This window comes from Corapipo altera, unplaced genomic scaffold (assembly GCF_003945725.1).
Source record: "Corapipo altera isolate COAL_440 unplaced genomic scaffold, ASM394572v1 1, whole genome shotgun sequence".
Taxonomy (NCBI): Eukaryota; Metazoa; Chordata; class Aves; order Passeriformes; family Pipridae; genus Corapipo; species Corapipo altera.
The window spans coordinates 5,975,593-5,990,500 of NW_020884873.1; the positions used below are offsets into that span (position 1 = coordinate 5,975,593).

The 14,908-nt window shown below is 40.9% G+C and overlaps 1 protein-coding gene across 5 annotated transcripts in view; it reads right to left on the bottom strand.

Annotated features, from left to right (window-relative positions):
- Positions 1-14,908, bottom strand: part of ADIPOR2 (adiponectin receptor 2) — a 38,172-nt gene that overhangs the window by 13,645 nt on the left and 9,619 nt on the right. For 4 of the 5 annotated variants that reach the window (XM_027668897.1, XM_027668863.1, XM_027668888.1 and 1 more), the window contains exon 2: positions 7,517-7,752. In XM_027668897.1, coding sequence (XP_027524698.1) covers positions 7,517-7,684 — 168 coding nt within the window. In that variant the 5' untranslated portion in view covers positions 7,685-7,752. Of the gene's footprint in view, positions 1-7,516; positions 7,753-14,570; positions 14,761-14,908 lie in introns of those variants that run through there. The other variant, XM_027668879.1, reaches the window with a different exon arrangement.

The window sequence follows — 14,908 nt, forward strand, 5'->3', positions numbered from 1 at the left end:
AGGACAACTAGTAACTGTAACAAAACCCTCCTAAACCCCAGAAAAGGCAGAAGTCTTCTGGTTTAGAGTTCCTTTTCAGTCATTACTCAGTTACCCAATAGCCTAACTGATCATGCACATACCTATGTAGTATTAAGCTCTGGAGTTAGTGAACTCCCATGTCTCAAAGGTCAATTGTTTGTGATGCCAATTCACCATCAAGATGCCACCAGTGGCCTAAACCTTCCATCACAGGAACTTCCGAAGCATGATGCAGTCTGAATCTGTTCTAATATTCTTGCTGCTTCCCTCAGCTGCTGACATCACTCCCTCACTCTCTTCTTGACATGTGTCCTGACAAAACTCTCTGCCTTGGTAGGAACACATTATTGTTACATCACTGTAACACAGGCAAGATAGCTCAGAAAACCCAAATGTCTTGACTGACACTGAGTCATGGGATATTATATGACATGGTCCTTATACACTATTCTCTTCTTAAAATGCAAGTCAGAAAACATATGTTGCTGCATTTACAATACCACTGTTATCCCTCACATTAAACTGAAGTCACAAAGTCTAGACATGACTTGGAGTTTTTGCTCTTGTTTATCTTGATCTCATCAGATGAATGATTAACAGTGTTTAACATGACATTCGAGTCATTTAATGTTCCTTGGGGCAGCATGCCAGACTCAGTAACCCGAGAGCATTCAGCATAATGGCCAAGATATGTTCAAGGCTATAATATAAAAATGTTATTTTTCTAATTACAGTCCTGTATCATCCTTTTCAGCTCCCCAGAGTGCTTTTTTTCAGCAATTCCTCTGTGCCCATTCTGTCAAGTGACCTTTATTAACCAGCCTTTCGTAAGGGGGAAGCAGCAATAGGTGCTGCCGTGCCACACCACTTCTCCTGAATGCCTGTTGCACAATTTTCAGAATTTCATCAGCTTATGTTCTTTGCATTAGAAGAACTTAACTGGAAACGAACAGCACCATAAAACTTTCCCTGACTTCCCCAAACTTCTGCATATATTCTAGAATAACAGCTTTGTCCTTTAGAATTCACATTCTGACAGTCTTTTGTAAACACAGCCACGCCACAGTTACCAAAAAGGTTAACTATATTCACCCTCTAAGCAGGGTGTGCAAAGCTGGGTTTGCTGTCACTGGACCAAAAAAAAAGTCTTTCATTAGCACTGTGCCAAAACCCCTTTCAGCCTGCTGGTCAAAATGTTAAGTACTGGGAGGTTCCTAGAGTTTAGTATTTTTCCTTTGTAGGTCACCTTATAAAAGATACAGTCCAGTTAACATAGCACTTGGAAACAGTTTTATACAACTGGTCATGGGTGACTGCTTGCTGGCACTCATTAAAAACAAGCACTAACATTCAAAACTCATGTAGCAAATAGTCCTAGGACAAAGTCACATTTTGGCTTCAGCACCCTTGCTAACACACTCTTATTAGAACTCGCTCCCTTGTTAAATATCTTCAGATGAAAAGGCTCTGTTGAATCTCTGAGCAGTAGCAACTACTGATTTTCTGTCAATGCCCAGTATTTGACAAGGGCCAAAGGCCTCAATGCCCAGGTGTGCTCATGAGTAGCCTTTGGGGGACAGCCTGTAGAAATCACTTCTACTGCAGAAGAGCCTCGTGTGTCTTTTCCTGCTCCTCTGCCATTGTTAATCCTGACAGCAGGAAAAGAAAACAAGCATGCTGGGCTTATGGAAAAATAAATGCTCTGTTAAAAAAATAAACAAAGAGAGACAAAGTGTACTGCTGAACTTAACATCAGAGCAGAGTCAATCAATCTAAAGCAGTTGGAGGAAGATGCAAGTTAACCCACCAGTACAACAGTGTTTCCTCTTTTATCACTGTTGAAAGGCCAACATGTTCCCCCAGTGCTGCCGAAATCAGACAGATATGATCTCCAGGAGAACAAAGGCAAAGCCCATGGAATCTAACCCTTGTCCAGAGAAACAGTTGTGCCAGTGAACGATAAACAAAACTACTCCCTCCCTCTCCTAGTTTCAAAACACAGCACAGCAGGCAATGGTTACAAAACCTGCTGGCAGGCAGCAAACCCTGGAGTACCAACACTTCCCCTCCCAAAGAGCTGAAACTCCACACTAATAGGAGACAGTTGAACCAAGCTGCAACTCGACAAACCATAACCTATGACAAGCTTCTTGTTAACTCAATGAGAGTTTTCTGGGAGACAGAGCAGGGAGACGTGGCCGATTCGCACACGTTCCCAGCCTTCTGGGCACTGCCTACTCATGGTTGATCAGGTCACTAGTTTTTGCCTTTTCTACAAATTTTCAAGCTCTTAAAGTCTGTTAATAACCCAGGCACATCAACTGTCAGTGCAGGATGCATCAGCATCTGACCAACTCAAGCCTCTGGAGCCTGGAAACCATCTTCAAAAAAGGTATCACGTGTCTTTGTACTGTTTGAGTGGGAATACTTGGAGATATTCTGCTCTGTGTATCCAAAAATGCTTTGCTGTACAAAAACCAAAAAAGGGTATATTTACTAGAGTCAAGCACTTACTTCAGTGACTGGCAGTCTGAGTAAAATACATATTACTTCCAGTGTATAGAACAGCAAGTGAAGGATAAATTCAGATGCTAAGATCTTTTGATTTGAAGTATACTGTCAGCTCACATGCTTTTAAAGAAATAACACTCCTTCCCAAGAGCTGCAGAAAAGAAGATGTGGTAAAGAAATCTACAAAACAACAAATTTTGAACATAATCTGCTTTAAAACAAAAGCAAACGTTTTGGTGGGACCTCAAACTTTATTTTTCCAGGCCTCTCCCACTCACCCTCAGAAGACAGCCTCTGCTAACAAAACCTGCAATGCAATGCAAGAAGGAAAATACAGAAGCAGACGCCAAGTTTTTAATCATAATTTTAAAGTACCAATAGTAAAACGCCAGACTGAAAATAAAGCTAAATGGTTTCAAACCGAGCAAGAAACTTGCAAGTAGATCTATAAAGGATAAAATTTCAGGCAATCAGAATTTATAAACATCAGCTTCAGAAAGACTGAAACGTCTACCTTTGACCTTCAAGACTTAACACCTCAATCTTTCACTCCGATGGCATGTGCCATAAAGAGAGGTTGACAATTTCATTTATTTACATGCACCTTTCTGTCAATACCAAAAGTATTTCTGTAGTCTGCTTTTGCAGATAATACATACACACTTCCGTAACAGAAAAGTTCTATGACACAAATGACTCAAGTCATTTGCTCACCTTCAATTACTCTAAAAAATCTGGTTTGTACCTGAAATTCTGTTACATCTTTCTGCCTTCCTCCTTCAAGCCCCTTTGGTATTTACACTCGAGAAAGGCTCCTGTAGGTACATGGAGACACCATGAAATCTGTCAGAGGTCAGCTAAATTCCACTTGAAGTCAAGCCCATGATCCCTGAGAAGCAATCTGGACAAGTATTTACCCACATTTCTTCTGCCCATTCAGACGACTTAAGCACTACAGACCTCCTCCCAAACCCCTGCTGTAGGTTTTCAAATACTTTAAAGCAACAGGTCTCCACTTTATAGGCACATTTTGGTGCCACACGGGACAACTGCACTACACAGCTCAACTGCATGAAAGATGAAAGGAATCATCACCCAAGCACAGGAAAACCCGATGACTGAAATAAAGGTAAAAAAAAAAAATGGTTCTTTTGTTTACCTCCCATCACTGACCGGTTAAAGTACAAAAGGAAAGAGTCAAGCACAGGGTTTCAGGGCTGCATAAAGAGCCCATTCATCACATTGTGAGAAGTCACATGCATTTGATTGTGTCAGCTTAACAAAGCCACAGTAAGAGAGATTTCTTCAGGAACTATCACTGCTGGAATTACAAAGGCAGTTAAGACACAGGAACTCCAGGACAGGAGAAGGGATGCTGTCCCAAAGGCAAGGCAATCCAGCATGCTTCAGGAGGGAAGCACCTGCTGAAAAACGCCTTATCAGCACATACACAGCACAGGCAAACCACAAAAAGGAAAAAAAGTTTAAGCTGCCGAAAAAAAAAGAACTATGCAGCTTGTCTGATCCTTTTCTCACCACCAAATGCTTAACGTGCAGATAAATGGTCACTGTTTCTCCAAGTCACAGAAGTTTCACCACTCACCTGCCACTACTTCAACTGCATGCTTAAACAAAATAGTAAGATATGTATCTATTCTTTGGAATCTATTCCCCCTTCTTGGAAGAGGGGATAATTTATGTACACATATGCACTCCAGGAGAGGGTTGAGAATCATGGGATAAAATACCGACTGAGAGGTTTGAAGGTAAAAGGATATTAATTTTATCTTCTCGTAAGAATCATTGTAAAACTGGCAGAAGGATGCAGCTGTTTTATTATTATTTTGAATAAGCACGTTCGATATGGCGAGTAAATCTTTGCTGTATGTATTCACTGAATGCCACTATTTACAGAAAGTGGGATCCTTAATGTAATTTTTAGTTCACAGCTATGCAACCTCCCAGGTAAGTTTCTGGTGCCGGGGTCAAAGGCCTCAAAAAACAAAAAAAAAACTTTTAGGAGTTAATTTTATTTCTTAATATCATTCCCATTTTCTTTCCACAAAAAATGCTGTATTACTAATGGGGAACGATACTGGCCCATCAAAATTAGAAATACACAGTATACAATGCAAGCTGTGAGGGAGATGGAAAATAATTCTGAACACAATGGCATGCTTCCACCTCCTTAGAAAAGACTATTAAAATAATTCATCAAATTCAACTACTATCTCTTAAGAGCTCAGACTGCTTACTCCTACAAGTGGAGCAGAAAGTAGGCAAAGCAATCTTGTATAGAAGAATTTGGGGAAGATTTTATATAAATAAAGGAGCTGCAATGATATAAGTAGGGTAATAGGAGGTGACAGGAAAAGTAAACAATGTAATATTATGAGGGCATATTACATCCTATGCAGGATAGAAATATACACATTTTTTACACTCATACCTCAAGTCTTAGGCCCAGTACCTTTTTGGGAAGTGTTGTATCTATTAAAATACATCTATATTATGATACTAGCTTTTCCTAAGCAGAAGCACTTAAAAGCACATTAAATGATGATGGTGGTTCTTCCACCAAGGCACTGTATAGCTCTCATCCACTTCCCTTATCCAGCACTGGAATTGTTACCATCAGCTGCGCTGTGGTCACATTTAGCCTCTGGAATACTAATGCAGAGGGCACCACTTGAGTCCTTTCATAAGGCTACGTTTAGCTTGAGTGGCTGAGTACTACTGCCATCTAGCCAAGAACAATAACCTTACATTACCGTTATCTAAACATGAACCTCGTCAAAAGCAGAGGAGAATCACGCTTTTGAAGTAATTAAGTCATCTCTGCTGAGGCAGTTGCAGGCAGCCAGAACGGACAGTGGGAGCAAAGGAGTGAATCCCAGCTGACATTTGAGTAACAGCTGTGCTGAGGCTTACACAAGACAGAGGAAGATGTAGAGTGTAATGTTTTTTCCAGATTATTTAGAACACTGCAGAATATCACATAATAAAGGCCATTTGGTAAGATAATATTGGTGCTTTTGACAGCAGAGCGTTTTGGGATGATCCATCAGAAGCATCAATTATTCAGCCTTTTATGGTGAAAAATAATTTAAATACATCACACTATTAAAAAAGAAGAAATCACAGAGGACAGGAATGTAAGGCTGAAAAAATATCAAAAAAGCAGGAAGCCATATAAGGCAGAGAAAGTGATGCAGATTAAGACAGAACAGCAAGGTCCAAATGGCAACAACAAATTTCTGTGACAGCATTTCAGAAGACCAGGAAAAAGAAAAGACATCAAACACAAGAAAGCTAAGTACTTGTAGTGAGCCAAAACACAAGAAACACATATTTCTGTCATACAAATTAAAGCAAACAAATTAAAAAAACCCAAACATAACATACGCTAAGAATGCCTGAAAGAGAGAATGAAAGTGTTCAAACCATTTGATTTCCAAAATTTTAAAATTAAACACTTTGACTCATCCTGGTAATTTCTGTTTAGCTAAGCAAATGTACAGAAAGAATTTAAGACCATAATCAATTATGGGCTTTTACTTTGGGCTATTCCACCTACAGGTAGCAGGTAACTCACTTTAATCAACTAGGAAAGTCAGAGATGAGAATGAAAACATCCTTCAAAACAGATGATCCCGAACACAGTTAGATAAACGTGCGTTTGAAATACGTGACAGCACAGTTTAACTACTCTTTTTATAACATTACAGAATTCAAATATTGGCCAAGACCTTGCACCTCATACACGTGCTTCACAACCTTCCACAGAATGGAAAAAGACTCTGGGTATTTCCTGTTATCATGATATACTGAGAATGTCCTAAAGAAGTGTACAACTTACAGTCCACTGGCTTAGCTCACTAGCCATGATTATCTGTTCTGACTTCTCATTACAAGAACACTTGAAACTAAATTCTGTAAGAGCTCAAACTCATCAAGTTAAGACAGGCTCATACAGGTTCTCATGTCAGCTCACCCATGACAGTGGTCCATGGACATACTCAGAATTTGTGGCAAATGCAATTACAGCCACAGCCCAACATGCACTAAGTAGCACCGGCATGTTTTTGCTGCTGGCTAAATCCACACAGTTGCTGTGACTGAGCTGATACAGTAAAGTCATTAATCCATGATAAATTTAATAGTGAGCCTCAGATGAATGCCTCTTCCACTTAACTGTGCTGATATCCATCTGAACATATTCTGGGAGAAGCATTAATTACAGCTCTGGAACTCTCTAACCAGAATGTACTGTAGACCAGTGCTTGGACATTACCTTTGTGTAACACCTAATTAAGCTGTGGAACACCTTTCCACAGGATGTTGTGGCTGCTCAAATTTACACAGGCTCCTGCACCAAAAATTTAAAGACACTGACACTGGCTCAGAAAATCTGTGAGCCACCAACTGCTAAAGATTGGGAGAGTGTTCTAGGGAAGTAACCCAATGTGCTTCCCCACCCTTGTACTCTTCTTTATGAATCTGTTACTGGCTACTGTCCAGAGATAGGATATTGTACACTGAGGATGTTTGGATTAATCCAGTATGGCCATTCTTCCAACAACAATGCTTGCAAACAGATTTTTCTGTCCTAATCTCCAAAATTATAGCAATTAGTCAAGGTTCTGATTACATTCAGCCAAAGTCAATACATCTTCCCCTTTCACTTGTAATTAACTGAAAGTTCCAGAACAAAAGTCTTTTCATATGAGCAGCATCTCAGCAGAGAACAAACCAGCACAAATCCTATTTCTTTGAGGTTGTAAAATTAGTTATGCCCAGTCTTGTCACTCAAGCTCCCATACATTCAACTGAGCATTTCTGGAATCTTCCTGGCATTATTACAATTATTTAGCAGGCATTAAAAGGCTGTAGGCTCTTGGTCCACCACTCTGAGGGTTAAGGAGCAGTTATGTCACAGCTCACTTTTCCCAGCAAACCTAGCAGGTAATCATATAAAACTTACATTTTCCTGATCAGAAGACAGAGGTGGCTCCTCTAAAAGAAGCCTCTGTTGAGAGCTGTCCTCCTCAAAGGCTGCCTGTGTTGCTGCAGGGTCAGACATGTGTCCTCTTCTGAGCCGTAGACCTGGCTCTGGAGAACCAGCATTATCGAGTTCCGTTAGTTCGTTCATGAGATGCTGGGAGCCTTCTCAAATATTCTCTTTCCTCTTGGTTCAGTTTGGCTGATTACGTGTTGGCTCTGAAAGACAAACACTTTATATAAGTCGACTGAAGTCAAAAAGAAGTGTGTAAAAGTTGGCTGGAAGAGGAGCATGCTCAAAAGCTACCCAACAGTTACCACAACTGCTTTTCTATGTGCCAAAACTCCCACAGGATCTATTACACAGATTTCTAAACCACTGGACAACGAGTTCTCATCTTGAGACCACTAACACTTTCATACCCTAACATAAGTTAAACACAACTTGGAAAGATGATAGAAAGTGAGCTTCACAGAACTTTTTTTTAAAAATTTGCAATTTTTTTTAGTAATTATTTTTATTTTTACAAAGCTGCAAACACCGAGCTGTTAATACTACTTAGAAATAAACTACTTATCACAAGTACTCTGTAATTATCAGCTTTTTGCAGGTACGAAGCTCACAGCCAAGCTCAATCATCTGGGCTAGGATTCACCAGAAGTAGGTCGTTAAGTACTGGTACAGCTGCTCAGGTAATAGCAAGCAAGCAGAGCTCATGCAGCAACTAATTTTAGACAGGCTGCAAGGAGGGCAGTAGTACACAGAGCAATTAAGCTTCCCTTGCCTAAATTAACATGCTCACAATCACTGCTGGCAATAGGCTTTGTACCTTTACTTGTGCAATGAATTAGAGCAGACAGATTTAAACACCGTTCATTCCATCAGAGCAATGAGACACAGGCAATTCCCCCAGAAAACCATAACCCAAGATTTCTACTCAGAAAAGTCGCTGTATTTTAGACTTATAACACTGCAAAAAGGATTCAGGGTAAATTTATCTCAAAATGCTAAAGATGTGATTCTGAGCTCTCCTCCAGGGGTATTACTGGTTACCCCTTTGTCTTGTACATCACTGCACATCTCTTCAATAGTCAGCCAAGAGATGCCTGCTGGACACTGGTAGCCTTGGGAGGCACAACACCAACGAACTTTGCAATCTGAGTGCCAGAAAGCATCAGAGCAAATTATCAGAATGAAGCCTCAGCTGAGGCTTCAGAATCACTCTGAGAGTCTATTCGTTTCGCACTAATCACTTGGTGTCACTCTTATTACTGTAGCATCTAAGTACTCAGATGTGACTAACACATAACATTAGGATAATCCATCTAACAAGTTTTAACTTGCCAGGATGCATAATTAAATTGGAATTTTAGTGCCCAATAAAGATGCTGAAATTTGTCATAATGTAGGAGAGAAAATTAAAAATATAAGATGGGGAATTGATATTGGCAGTCTTATAATAAAATGTCACCTCCAAAAAGCCAATAAACAGTGTATTCTGTCCTTACAGGAACTAATTTCATTTACATACGATCACTGCAAGATAATTCTCAGCTGTGACAAATGGGCTGTAGTTAATTTTGCTGCAGCATTTTGCAATATTATATCCCCTCAGCAGCCTGGCAATCCTCAGAGGAGAGAGCTGCTAATGAGCAGGTAACAGACTCTGCAGAGCTAAATGATAGCTCAAGTTGTCCGAGTTCAGCATGGTACACAGCTTTAATCACCCAAGATGGTGTGCTGACAACCCCGACAGCAGAGCAGATGGTGTGCCCACCTTCCTGCTACCTTCGCTACAGGGTCAGCAACCTCCACCTGAGAAGTAACGTCTAAAATGGCCACAGCTGTTTACTTGGTAAACACAAGAGTCACAGGAGAATTAAGACGAGGTTTAACAGCATTACACAGGAAGCTCAATGAAGAAGCTGAGCAAGATTTTAAGAGCAAGAAAAAATACTTAGAAAGCCATAGAACTGCTGAAATTTGGATTGTTTTTGTCATATTTCAAGCAGCCAAGTAACAATTCTATTTTTATGCACAAAACATGAAGACAATCACACCGCCATTTGGCAAAACTGATCTAAAAAAGAAAAGAGTATGCAACAACAACTACAGTTTGAAACGACGCTTATGGGCCTCTTAATTTTAAATGTAACCTATAGGAGACTAATTTCAGTACAGTGCTGTGCTGGTTTGGCTGGGGTAGAGCTCATTTTCTTCCCAAATATCCGTTATGTGTGACAGAGCCCTGCTTTCCTGGGGATGGCTGAACACCTGCCTGCCCATGGGAAGTGGTGAGCAAATTCCTTGGTTGGCTTTGCTTGTATCCACAGCTTTTGCTTTACTTATTAAACTGTCTTTATCTCAACCCACAGGTTCTCTTTTACTTCTCTGATTCTCTGCCCCATCCCACCGGGGCAGAGTGAGTGAGTGGCTGTGTGGGGCTTAGTTGCCAGCTGGTCTTAGACCACAGCAGGTCCCCTGTACCAATTTGAAGCCGTAGCAAAAACCAAAAAAATGCAAGCAAGCAGAGCAGCTGTTCATAAACAACAGTTAAACACATATACACAGGCACACACCCTGATATTCCACACAACATTTCAAAGAGGTAGTTAGTTGGAACAGCCCTAGTTAGCTTCACGGATTGTGCAATTTGCATTAGAGACGTTGAACCGGCAAGTTTTACTAGTTCTTCTTTCTACCAGCTTTAAGCAATACAGTTGCCACTTTGTGCTGTGTTACCAACTATATTGCCTAATAGCCTGTCCTTACATCACCTCTATGACATTGTGGGAGCAATGCCCTGAGACACAGTAACAACCACACAACAGGCTTAACTGCATTTGGCCAAGATGGTTGAGAAAGGTTCTGCTAACACAAGAAGATACAAGAATGCCAAGAGACTTTTAAATCAGGCCTTGAAGATTTACTTTGCTAGCACTTGCTGCCAAGCAATCACTAAGGTTAAAAATAAAAGATGCATTTCACCTCCAGAGAGTCAGACTTGCATTCAGCAGCGGAGCTGAACTTAAGAGCTCTGCAGAGATAAAAGTTGCTGTTTCTCCAAACGACAGTGGAATTGTTCAATGAACTACAACGTTTCCATGTTCTCATTTATGCAGGATCCTCTTAGCACTAAATATGCTTGCCCTAAAACAGCATGCAAAGGTAAGCAAACTAAAAGATAGTAAAGTATGGTCAGTAGCATCTAGACAGAATTTGATGGCTGAAACATTGTAAAGAGACTTATTGCCCCATTCTCTCTAAGACTGTAGCTCGTGAAAACAAAAACTAGAAAACGGAAAGCTACAGAGCACTTGAGGTCTTGGAAAATATTGTTTTGTGTTTCACTGAGATTACAAATCTCATATATGAAGTCCTTTAACTTTTTTTTGTAGCATGCAGACTAAAGGTTTCATTAAAATTAGCAGCCATTTAAAGAGGAAGTTGCCATGTACAATTTAAAATCTACTTAATGACTGCATACATAATAAGCATAATATCAGCATCCAGATGAATCAGTGAGTTCCTGATGTGCTTAAAATAAGCTGAGAAAAGCATCTACAGAACTTGGTTTGTTGCGTTTGGGGCTTTTTTTTTTAAGGTAGAAAATTTCTAAATGCTAAGTCAGCTTTTAGAAAGGACTTACCAGATTAATACAACCATAAACACAAAATGAGGCACTCCCTTATTCCACTCAATATGCTGCTGCCATGCCACCACACCCCCCACAGCAGCCTCAGCTGCTCCCTCCATCCCAGTTCAAGCAGCAGTCAGCCCCACAGCGAGGACAGTCAGGGTCAGTTTGAGGCTGGAGACAGACACCTGTCATCTTTCCAAAAACAGAATCAGAAGGCAATACTATCTCAGCAGTTCACTGCAATTGTGCAATGTCACAGGAGTCAACATCCATAACTGCAGCATATTTAGGACACTGCTTGGCTCCTCTAGATGACAAGGAAAGAGTAGTTACACAAACTTAAGCACCAGGGATAATGCTATTATTCTTTGTAAGATATTCCCCAGGATAAGCACTACAGCCCTTCTAACCTCCCAGGATTCACCTGGCACAAGGACTGGTTTACAATCTAAGCTAAATGATGTCACATGGTAGCAAACCAAAGAAATCAAACTAACAGTGTGTAATCACATCTAAAAGATCAGTCACTCTCTTTTTAGGATAAAACAGTCCCGGATGGTCAGACTACTTCCCACTACCCCTAAGCAAAGCAATCTCTGCAGCATTCAACTCCTGTCAGTGTGTTCTTTTCTATAAGCAGCACAAGAATGATCCCTTGAAAGGTATTTCATTCTGTCTGTAGTTGGTAATTAGAGGAAGAATGAAAATTGCATCCCCCTACACTCCCCTCTCAGCTGCCTTTCTGACAGAAACTTCTGAACAGGTGGGCAATGGCACTCACTGCAAGCTCCTTCCTTGCCAGTCCTCTTCCAAAGCACCCATTAAAGCAGCATAAGCAATGTATACACTGGGTGATTCTTCATAAGATTAGCCCATTCTCCCTAATCTGTTATTAAAACAACAAAGGGCCATCGTGAACATTTCAGGCTCTACATTTCTCTGAACATCCATTAGTGCTTAATGAAGGGCTTGAGTGCCTGAAAAATCTTGTAAGAGATACTTTTTCAGTCTACAAAATTTGCCTTGCCCGTGTCCATGTACCATGACAGCCACAGTGGCATCACCAGGTGACTACAACCAGGCCAGTGGAATGGCAAAGCTGACTGAACAGTAGATCACTGATGGGCTCAATCACTTCACCAAAGCCAAAGCTGTTCAGATGAGGCCTTAGTAACAAAAAAGGCACAACTCCATTTCCAGAACTGTTAGCACAGCTACAAAAGGCAAAGAAAGCACTTCCAGTACAACCCATGGGCCAATTATTTGCAACAAGAACACAGCTTACATAGGGTGATAGGGAATGTTGTGCCTATGAAACAGTGGATTCTGGCTACCTTGACAAATAAAGTATACCAAATTAAATGTAGCTTTCTTGGCACATTGTATTTTATTATCTTCTGGTAGGGAAGTTCTGTCACAAGTAGTCCCTCACAAACGGTATAGTAACACCAACAGCATTCAGTAACATCACACAAAAGCTTGACTTAGGTGACAAAGGCATCATCTTATCACCCATCTGGTTCCCTTAGTCCCCACCACCGACACTGATATTCAGCTGAGTTCATCAGCAGTGATCTGCTGGCAAGTTGTTGGCTTTTATGCTTTGGGTTTTCCTGGGGGGAGGTGGACTTTTTTTGACCACCCCGATTCATACAGGGGAAATCAGGTGCACACCAGCACAGGGCAGGTGCACAGGGTGTGTGTGGGGGAAAGAAGAAGAGTGTTACCTACACTCCTGTGTTACACGAGTTAAATTTGACATTGAGGGTCACCCACACACGTGGTCCAGCTGACCCACGGTCACTTGGTACCTGTATGGGGGATCTACTTGTTGGCTGTTTTTTTTTCATTACGCACACAGCAAAGCAAAGGAGATAAGAAATCCAGACATTTTAAGTAATTTGTGAATTGTCCTATATCAGCAGGCCACAGACAAAAAGTTAACAAAACATTAATACTGAAAGATTCAAGAATATAACTTGAAATAAGGGATCTCTTTTTTTTTTTTTTTTTTTTTTTACTTAGAGTCTTAAACAGTTGAGCTGTCTTTTTCAATTAAGGAGTTAAACATCCATAGTTAACATTCCAAATATTCTCTAAAACTACAGTCGAAAACAAAGCAAACAAGGGTATGTATGAAGGGGAGGAGGAGGAAAACCTCACAGAAGACCTTGTTTTCTGTATGCTGAAGGAAAAGTATGAATCAGGCTGTAAAAATTCTTTGGAGGTCATCTTTAACAATGAGGAACAATGAGGAAGTAATCCAGCACCTCTTTTCTCGATGTAGTTTCCCTAGATAAAGAGGCGTCTACAAAACAAAGCTTAGGCTCCCGCAGAGGGTCAGTGGCCAAAAAGCTGTCTTTGTAACTTGTAAACTGTCACTGGACGCTTCAGCCTAAGCTATTTCACAGCAGGCTGCAGAGGCAAACAATCAAGCACATTCTGATGCATTTGGGTCCAAAGAAAGGGAACAAGCCGGCAGGCTGCCTACATTAGCAAAACGCTTCCATTTCAGAGGATCCCATTACATTGTTACAACATTTGTCCAATTTGTACCGCAAATTGGACCCCAGTTTTGTAACTGGGTTAAGTGTTATGTAAGAGGTTGGCCCACCCCCAGTGCACAATGTCCCGTTGTTACAGACTGCATAACCGCTGTAAATTAGTTTTAGTCTTTAATAAACCAAAACCAAGAGAACTGTCACAAAAGCAATACAAAACTAAGAACAGAAGTTCAAATCCTTTTCACATCGCATTCCACAAACATCCACAGACCAGACCTGGAAAACTTGCTTTTTTCTTAATTTTTCAATAAACGGCTCAGTTTCTCCAAGTGAGAAACGTTCCATCTTTTGCCCTTTCATGATTTTATTTCTATGGCATGCTACTCACACCATGCTACTTCACGGCTGCCAACAACAAAAAGATGCAGTTCTTTTTTGTTAGTAACACTTTGGATCACAGACTGTCTAAAAGTGAAAGACTGAAATTAAACATCGCTTTCCTCTTAAGTCAAAATTTAGAATACATCCTTTTAGTTACTGCCTCAAGGACATCCAATTCACAAAATGCTGCGTGAAGATGAAGAAACCTAAGTGTTTGGTGCAGGCAGTGAAACCCAGAGCTAGACCACTAAACTGAGGCTACATTCATTTAGCCCCTCTACACAGAGGATCTTTGCATGGGAATATAAAGGACATCAAGATAGCGATTCAGAGAGCAAACATTCCTCCACCCTGGCAGGTACAACACTCTCCTCCTACTAAGGCAAAGTCTGAATCTGTAAAAACTGAACCGAGATCTTTTATAACTCAAGAAAGCGCTCCAAGGCCTGGAGCAACCCTACAAAAACAAACACTACCACTGTGCTTTTAAAACCAGAAGAGAAACACACACGTTTCAGGCCGCAAACTTCAAGCAGCAAATCATTCAGAGAGTTGCCTGCAGCACTTCTTACTGGCCTGCTTGGACACCTCTTTCCTTAGATGCCACCACCGTGCAGATTTTAAGGGCTGGCTGGTGCCAAGAGGGGGCAGCCCCACTCTCCCCTGTTTGGGCAGTAAAGAGGCCCACTTCTCAGGGCTGCCTCTCCGCCCAGAGGCACTCTGACCTTTGTCACAACCCATTCCAGGTGACAGTCTGGAAAAACATTAACCCAGGGAGGAGAATAAGATCGTCATTTGCCATGAAAGACACGCAAATGCTATCGAACAAGCAAACTCAAGCACTGTGGA